The sequence below is a fragment of the Beta vulgaris genome, chromosome 1, assembly GCF_026745355.1.
Source record: "Beta vulgaris subsp. vulgaris cultivar EL10 chromosome 1, EL10.2, whole genome shotgun sequence".
In the NCBI taxonomy this organism is placed as follows: Eukaryota; Viridiplantae; Streptophyta; class Magnoliopsida; order Caryophyllales; family Amaranthaceae; genus Beta; species Beta vulgaris.
In genome coordinates this window covers 37494278-37503984 of record NC_079202.1, presented here as the reverse complement: position 1 = coordinate 37503984, position 9707 = coordinate 37494278, and the positions used below count along the sequence as shown (strand labels likewise).

The 9707-nt window shown below is 38.2% G+C and overlaps 1 protein-coding gene across 1 annotated transcript; it reads left to right on the top strand.

The window, feature by feature from the left end:
• Window positions 1-6654: 6654 nt before the first annotated feature.
• LOC125492827 (uncharacterized) lies at window positions 6655-9184 on the top strand. The gene is made up of 6 exons (XM_048635554.1): window positions 6655-6675; window positions 6778-6887; window positions 7420-7555; window positions 7637-8155; window positions 8245-8757; window positions 8879-9184. Exons 1-6 carry the CDS (start codon window positions 6655-6657, stop codon window positions 9182-9184), a joined length of 1605 nt encoding a protein of 534 aa, XP_048491511.1.
• The last annotated feature ends 523 nt before the right edge of the window (window positions 9185-9707 follow it).

Below are 9707 nucleotides of genomic sequence, written 5' to 3'. Positions count from 1 at the left end.
TAAAAGGTGCATCTAGAAAAAATGGTCATTGTAGAGTTATCATGCATGTCTACCTCTTCCCATTTCATCCTTGTTAATCTTCCTTATCAATCTTAGCTAATCTTAAGATAAAAATGAAAGTTTTTTTTTTTTGGTAAGTAAGTAAAATATATTGCACTTCCAAAAAAACAACCACAAACTCCTCAAAGGGCTACAACAGCAGCATGGTCATAACAGACCATTTATAATGAATCAATCCAAACTCTATCTCTATCACTCCATTTGGAGGAGTTGGCTAGCTTACATCTATATTTCACTATACATTCTATGCTTTCAACTATATAGTCTATGCTATGAACAGTAAAGTTCCAGTGTGCTTCATTGCTTTCCCTCCAAATATGATACACAATTGCTGCTATAATAGTGTACACCACTTGTCTTCTTATCTTGGTCCCCTTGTAAGACCTTTTCACCCAGTTTAGTCATTGCTGCATCGTTCTGCTTCTGTACTGCAACCCTATCCATTGGAGCATTCTAGAGAGCAATTGCCTACTGAATTCACACTAAAAAAAAGATGGCTATGAGTTTCAGTAGTAAAACCACATAAACAACACAAATCATCATTACAGACTCTATATTGAACAATTTATCCTTGGTTCTCAGCCTTCCTAGAACACCAAGCCAAGCTATAAATCTGTGTTTAGGTAGTGATAGCCTGTTCCAGATGCCTGTAGCCTAATTCAATTGAGGCATAAGCCCGAAGAGGTGATCATAAACTTTCTTGATAGAGTATTTATGATCCACACTCCATGTCTGCATATCAACTAATGTCAGCTCCTCTTTCACCTTGCCTATCTGCTTGAAACTCCAACTAGCCCCTGCTCGACTCTTGTAGGTCCACCAATTGGCACCTTTGATGTAAATGGAATGAACCCATTTAACCCATAGATCATCTTTACCACATCCAATGTGCCACACAAGTTTACCTACTGCAGCATTATTCCAGAGCCCAACAATCCTCATACCAAGGCTCCATACTTCTTCTGTTTACATACATTGTTCCAGTTAACATGCCTAATTTTTCCTCCCACAGCATTGCCACTCCAGAGATAGAATCTGCATATATCATTGAGTTGCTGGATCACCCTCTTGGGAAGCAAAAAAATTTGGGCCCAGTCGCTATGTATGCTCAATAAAACTGAGTTCACAAGCTGAGCTCTCCCAGCAAAGGAGAGGTTTCTAGAGCTCCATGACCTGATCCTGGTAGTCATTTTCTCTAGTAACTTGTTACAGTCATTCACACTCAGCTTCTTGGTACTTATAGGCACCCCAAGGTAGTGGAAAGGCAGTTGTCCTTTATTAGCCTGTACCCACATGATTCAGTGCAGATTTTAAGGCCCTGTAGCAACAAGTATGCAGATTTTGCTTCCCCTTTGCAAAATAGAATCAAATCATTTGCAAAGCATAGATGATTGATTCTTAGATTAGCACACCCACTAAAATATTTAAACTCCTGCATCTCCCCTATATAGATGAAGATCCTGGACAAATAGTCCATGCATAGGACAAACAACAAGGGGGACATAGGATCCCCCTGTCTCAAACCCCTTTTAGCTTCAATAAATCCTTCTGGACTACCATTGATTAGGAGAGTAAACTTGGGAGTAGTGATGCACGCCAGTATGCATTTGATGAAATGCATGGGAAAACTGAGTGCAAGCAGCAGTTCATGCAAAAACTCCCATTCAATGGAGTCATAGGCCTTCTTAAGATCCACTTTCATCAGTAAGCCTTTCACTTTACCCTTTTTATCCCCAAATCTTTTAACCAAATCTTGACATAAGAGTATATTACTCATTATGCTTCTCCCTTTGATAGAAGCACCTTGATTTGGGGAAATAAACTCTGGTAATATAGTCCCAAGTTGAGAACAAATAAGCTTTGTTATCATCTTATAAATGACAGTACAGCAAGCAATGGGTCTAAAATCACCCACAGCTCCACGACTGTTTATTTTGGGAATTAAGGTGATAGCAGTGATGTTTATTTCTTTTAAAAGCTTCCCAGTTCTGAAATAATCCTACACAGCATCAACCACATCCTTACCTACAACCTGTCAACTCTTCTTGAAAAAACTACTTGAATAGCCATCCATTCCAGGTGCTTTGTCATCTGGTATTGAGAAAACTGCTGCTTTAATATCTTCTTCAGTGAATCTCAAATTTAAGGGTTGTTGTGAACCTGATTCAGAGTCTTCCCTCTTGCAATAATGCTAGATTCCACCCTTTTAATAGGGCTGTTAGACCCTAGTAACTTCTTATAGAAGTCTAAAAAAGCCTCCACTACTTCTGAAGAGTCATTAGCCCATGTTCCATCTTCTTTTTGAATAGTATTGATTCTATTATGTAGTCTTCTCATCCTGATGCTTTGATGGAACACTTTGGTGTTATCATCTCCTTCTTGTATCCACCTAATTTTTGTTTTTTGTTGTAAAAAAAGAGTATAATTCCTATGTGCTATCATATACTCTCTCCTTGCTTCACATTCCAGACCCCTCAGCTCTATATCCTCAGACTGGTTATGCATTCTCTCTTGAATGTCAAGCATATGCTGGTGAGTCTTAGCATACTGTACTGATACATCCCCATATAGCTCAGAATTTAGAATTTTAAGCTCTTTCTTCAATATCTTGAGCTTGGTCATTATCTGAAACATCTTGCATCCAACAAATTGTTGCTGCCACACATTGCTGACAATAGACTCAAATTGAGGAGCTTGGCACCACATGTTGAAAAAACGAAAAGGTTTTCTCTTCTCATTATTCTTAAATGATCTAACCAATAAAGGACAGTGACCAAACTCCCCCTCAGGAAGGATAATGACTTTAGTGTTAGACCACTTCTCAAACCAAGCATCATTCCTTAATGCTCTATCAAGCCTGCTGAAGACTCTCTCACACCCTTCCTGCTTATTATTCCAAGTATAGCAATGCCCTGAAGCTTTTAGTTCCACCAAATGACACCCATTCATACATTGCTGCATATCTTCCATCTGTCTAGCTTGAACAGGACTACCTATTCTCTCATCAGATCTCATAATTACATTGAAATCACCCAAAGTAATCCAAGGCATGTCCAGAACTGCCACCTTCTTCAGATCACTCCATAAGGCCTTTCTTTCAATCCTTGTATTCAGACCATATACAAAAGAACAATAGAAAGATTTCCCTCCATTGACTACCTCAATTTTAGTATGAATTAGTTGACTAGAACAGTAAAGGATATCCACATGAACTGCAATAGGTTGCCAGCCTACTATAATTCTTCCTTTGCCATGCCACACATTGTTTGTAGTAATACACCACCCAGGACATACATTTAGGTAAAACTCACCCAGAGCATGAGCTTTAACCTTAGTCTCCAGGAGGCTAAACAATCTAATATTGTGGGAAAGTAGAAACTTCCTCACTACTCGTTTCACCTTATTGTTTAGCCCCCTTACATTCCAACATAGAAAATTATCCATTCATGGTAGGAGGCTCCCCCTCCTCACCATGTACACCCAATTCCTTTACCTCACCATCCTGGTTCTCATCATTCAGATTCTTTACTTCCTCTTCTATCAATTCAGGGGAAACAGTGTTCTCTAAGTCATTTAATGCAGCAAATGCATTATGTACTGTCACAGGTTGAGAGTGAACTGAGCTTTCCACAACAACTCCTGTCACCTTTTGAAATCCCTCTGCATCAATCTCCACTACTGATGTTTTCTCCACCCACTTCTACTTTACACCTTTCCTACCCTTCTTACATTCCCCAGAGCCATGCCCAATACCTTTACAATGATTATATTGCACATGCCTCCATTCTCAAATTCAATGAATTATGGTAAATCTTGATTCATCTTGGTCTCAACTAGCAGCCTAGCATACAGTAGTCTATCTTTTGATTGAGTAGACTGATCAAGTTTTAATGGATGTCCTATCCCCTGCATAAGCTTGAATAAACACCTTTCCCCCTAATATTTCAGGTCTAGTGAAGGAAGTTGTATCCACATAGGCACAGTTTTGATATCCTCCTTCTTGAAATCCATATCTGGGTTCCATTTCTTGACAATTACAGGTTTCTTGTCAAATAATTGAAACCCCTCCACCATTACAGCATCACAATTGACAAGAGTATGAAATCTAACAAGAAATACACCCTTACTTATAACCACTACTTTATCAATTCCTCTATTCTTCTAGATTCTCCGTATAAACCCATCCATTATTGGATAGGGAGGGTTCGCGCCTATCACATAACAGATTATTGATGATTCCCAGTAATTAATCTCATCCTGAATATCTTCAACATCAATTTTAATGGTGTTTTTCACAGGCAGAATTTCCTCATTTTGAACTCGATCAAATTCACTCAGTAATTGGCGTGATTGAGGATTACCTGTTTCCATTGCTTCTAATCGAATCTGGTTCTTCTTCATGATTGTTAACCATTCAGACAGCTGAGCCTTATCCTTCTGTTGATTCTGTAATTCTGCAATCGAGCTTCACGGCGATAATGGCGGCACCTCCTCGGGGGTTTTAATCACCAACGCCTCAATTCCATGAAGTTCCGACATTGCTTTGAATTTCTGACCTTCAATTGGACTTGACGGTCCCTTATTCTTTCGTTCTTGAGTATTCTTACACTGTATCTTCTTCACCTTAGCTTTTGATCTCCCTACCATGGCGTCGGTGTAGGATAAGAAGATCACTTATCCTGCACCGAGAGAGAAAAAAGCGCGGGAGTTATGAGAAGGTTATAAAAATGAAAGTTTATGTTTCTTTGATGATTATATTATATGTCCTACTTATGAATCATAAGAAGTGAATAAATTATTAATCATGTAAAGTGAAACATGAATAGCAATAGCTTTAGACTTGTGCACATCTGAAGTATTGGACAAGTATGAGTTGGAATACATGGTGGTAGCCCATGGATTTTCTTAGGACCGGATTGATCACCGTGTCCAAATTTTTATATTAAAGGTTTCTTGATATTGTAGGTTAGGTGAGTACCAAGTCGCGCCCGTACTTCGTCTTCTAAATTCAAGATTGGATTTGGGTAGACAGTTCGTTCCATTGACTATTCCATCTAAATTAGGTTAATTTATTAGTTGTGAAGTTTAGTGCAGTAAAAGCAGTCTGCAACGTTATTATATTATTATCTATCCCGGCTTAATATTTATTAGTATCATGCTAGGTATTATTTATTTATTTACTATGTAGTTCTCAAATTTGTTGATTCCGTGCTTTATGGTATCTGCTGATCATGGTTATCCTTATTGATCCTGTGATGACCCAATTGGTGAGTCGTCTCTCTGGAGAAATAGAGCATCATCGTTTACAGGTTTGAAGATAATTCATCCTAGGTTCGGAAAAGTGGAGAGCTTATGTTGACTTTTATAACTTTATAGTTGACTTTTACATTTGAGGTTGACTTTTGGAGTTGACTTTTTGGTTGACTAAGTGTTATTTTGAATGATTATTTATTATTATTTACGTTGCAAATTTCGAATAAGTTGATACGTTTTATACGTTTTACACGTGCGATAATACTTTGATAATTCTCTAAGTTTTATATTGATGAGGTATTTTGGAAAATAGAGAATTGGGGGGGTGTTACAAAGTGGTATCAGAGTTTTAGGTTTTTATTGCCTTTCGTGCTACCTTTAAATTTTTAGGCGCCTAGCTAGCTAGTTACTTAAAATGAATTTCATAAAAACCGAGCTCCTATTTATTCGTTTTGTTCAAATCACTTTTCGGATCATTTTTTTTAGATTTAATATTTTAAATATTTATTTTCTATTTCATTTTTTTGGTCCAAATTTTTTATTTGGTTCGAAAATTTCGATTTCCATAAATTTTTTTCGTTTTTTGATATAAATTCAAACATTATATATTATTTAGGATTTTTTAACTGGAATAATACAGACTTTGAGCGGTTCTCTCGCAATAATTCAAACTTTAGATCATTTTTTAATGATACAAACTTTAGGCCAAAATTCCTCCAATGGGTCAAGTTTACTGGCAACCGGATATGAATTTGCCACATGTGTCTGTTGACTTTTTTTTAATGAATTTCCCTCCCAAAATTTGTTGACTTCTCCAAAAAAACAAAACCCCCCAGGATTTCGAACTTTCCTTCACCAACCTCTGTCACTCCGCCATAACTGTTTCTCTCTCTGCCATTAGTGAGCGCACCAACCTCGACATTGACATTTCAACCCAACAGAAGGACAAAGACGAGAAAGACAACATCGTTTTGTGCAAGGTAAAAATTCGAAACCCTAAACTTATAAATTCGCTTTTGAAGATGATTTTTTTTGTGGTTTAAGCTTAAATTGCGGATGTTTGTGGGTTATTTTGATAGGATTGTTGCTTAAAAGTAGGTAGGTTCATCAATTAGATTCTAATTTGCTAGTAATTCAAGTAAAGCAAGAAATTTTGTGTTGATGTTAATTTGGTTCAATTGAAGAAGTTAGGGTTTCTGCTTTGATTGTGTTAGATTTAGGGTTTCTGTGTGAATTTTTTATGTTTGTTGTTGATTTTGCTCATTGTCATGCATAATTGTAGGATGCCTTCTGTGACTATCAAATTTTGGCATGGTGGTATTTTTAGGAACCATGAGAAACATGGTTAAGTTTATGAGGGAGGTAAGTCTAGGACTGTGAGTCTAGATACTGATGAGTTGTGTTGGTTTGACTTAGAATTAAGGATTAAGGGTCTTAGCTAAAAAATCTGGAAACTATGCAAAGATTAAGGGTCTTTTCTACTTGGTACCAGGACTAGGTTTAGTCAATGGTTTAAGGAGGGTTTATGCACACAAAGAGGTGTTAGAGATGGCTGAAATTGCTGTTAAGAGTAGGTGTGTTGATGTTTATGTCTACCATAGTGGCCTTTCACCAGAGATTTAGCCCACTGACCCACCTGTTATCCAAAGGTCCATTCACTCTTTGCAAAGTGAGCCTAAAACTTCAACTAAAATGTCCAAAAGCCTAACTCAGAAATTGATACCCAGAAGGAATACAAGATTATCCTATTCTATAGTACCACCAACATAATCTTCCACATCAGCAAGCACAAAAAGTCAGTCTTCCTTTGACTCCTTTCCTAAAGTAAGACCAGATAACCCTAAGAAAACTGAACCTACTAAGCAGACTTCCCCTCCTATACAACCTTCACCTGCACCACCTCCACCACATCCTAAGCCATCATCACCACCTAGTCAAAATATAAAAAAAATTAGGAGGGACCAAGAAAAAACAACCACAAACTTCAGCACCCACACATGATTCACCAGCAACACAACCTTCACCACACAAAAAACCTTCACCAGCAACACAACCTTCACCATCCATTCAATGCACTGAGCCCATTAACACAAATTTCATTGATAGTTATGAATGGGTGGACCCAAGGCCAGACAGTCCAATCCCTTTGAAACATCTACATGGCCTTGATAGGGATGAATTTGGTGATGAAAGTGACCCTAATTATGAATATGATGATGGTGAAACTAGTACTGATGAGGAGGTGAGTGACCTAGAAAGTGAAGATTTCTTGCCTGAGCTAGAGTAGTTAGAATGTGAAGATTTTGTCTTTGAGATCCCTAAGTCTGATACTAGTGATGATTTATTCAGGATAGCTAGGAATAGGGTTAGGGAGTGCAACAACAAGTTGCTAAGAATTGCAAAAGAGTTGCAAGAACAAGCAGCAGAAGGTCTTCTTGGTGCTCAACTATTGAGCCAAGCCTCACATGTACAACCTGCCCCTACCCTTGAAGAAGGTAACATCAGTGAGTATGAAGAGAGTGGAGATGAAATACACACACCCCTTGAGAGTGAAGAGGAAGGTGATATGACTGTTAGAAAAAAGAAGAGGGTGGGTGAAATTGTGGATCCAAACACTGACTTCTCTAAGTTTAAGTGGTCTGTTGGGAAAAGATTCCCTATAAGGGAGGCATTTAAAGAAGCTGTAGCAAAGTGGGATATATTACATGGTAGGAATGTGATGATTAGTCACAACAACAAGAGCAGACAGCAACAAATTGGGATTAGGTGCATATCTGGATGCCCTTTTTATTTGTATGCAACTTGGGACACTATGAGAGCTACACTAGTTGTTAGGAGAGTTGTAGCACAGCACACTTGCCATAGAAACATGAAAAAAACATACAACTAAAGAGTAGTTAGGTCGCTAAACAGTTGTTGGATGTTTTTAAGGCCAGGCCCCACTGGCCAGCTAAGGAAATAGTTGAAACTATAAGGAGGGCTTATAAAGTTGTTGTCACAAGGGGTTTTGCATACAAAGTGAAGTATGATGCACATAAGTTATTGCATGGGAGCATGACAGATCATTATAGGAAGGTTATGCCTTACTTAGAGGCTCTTAAAACATCTAGTCCTGGTACAAGTGTGGAGTTGGTTACAACAGTTGGTAAAAGGGGGGCACCTATTTTTCAGAGGTTATTTACATGCTTTCAGGGGTTACAAAAAGGGTTTATGAAGGGATGTAGAAAGGTAATATGTGTTGATGCATGTTTCTTTAAGACTTTCTTGGGTGGACAATTATTATCTGCTGTGGGGAGAGATGGAAATGAGCAGATGCATCCCATAGCATTGGCAGTTGTAGAGAGTGAGAATAATGAGTCATGGCAGTGGTTTTTTGATCACATCCAAGCTTGCCTACAACTTGGAGATGGTGAAGGAGTTGTCATCATTTCTGATGAACATCAGGTATCCTAAACCACTCCCTTTTCCTTTTTTTTTCCCATTTTGTTCATTTTATTTGTGTGGTTGTTGTGCATACTCATTGTTATAGGCTATAGTCAATGCTATGGCTACTGTTCTACCCTAGGCAAAACACAGACATTGTGCCAGGCATATATTTGCCCTATGGCACAAGTCTTTCAAGGGTGAGTTTAAATTGCAATTTTGGAAAATTGCAAAAGCTTATAATCAAGCTGATTATAATGAGGCTCTTAAAGCATTGGGGGTAATCATTGAATATCCTGCAAATGCTTTCAAAGTATACAACCCCAAGTTGTTCTGCAGGGCATTCTTGGATTGTTCTATGAGGACTGATGCCATTACCAACAACATGGCAGAGACCTTCAATGCATATATTATCAATGCAAGGACAAAGCACCTGCTTTTTACATGATGGAAGACATCAGAGCTGCTCTGATGCAGAGAATTGTGCTTAAAAGACAGGAAATAGAGAAGGTCACATCTGTATTATGTCCAAGAATTCAAGCCATGTTGGAGAAAGAGAGAGAAAATGCTGCAAAGGTGATGTTCTTCCCTCCACAGACAACTTATTCAATGTCAACTACTATTTGGACCAGTTGGTTGTGGATCTAAATGCAAGGACATGCACCTGTAGGAAGTGGGAGATGAAGGGTGTGCCTTGCTGTCATGCCATTGCATGCATTTATTTTCAGAACAAGGAAGCTGAAGATTTTATTTATCCTTTTTACAGGAAGGATGTCTACTTAGCAGCATATGCAGGTAACTCATTTCAACTTGGATTTCTACATATGTAATCTTGGCCTACTTTCTTTGATCTCTAACTCCTTTATTGTTAAATGTACAGGTTCCATTCCACCATTAGAAGGGGAAAGACATTGGCCAAGGGTGTCATGTGAAGTACAACCCCCTCCTATCAAAATAGGTCCAGGTAGACC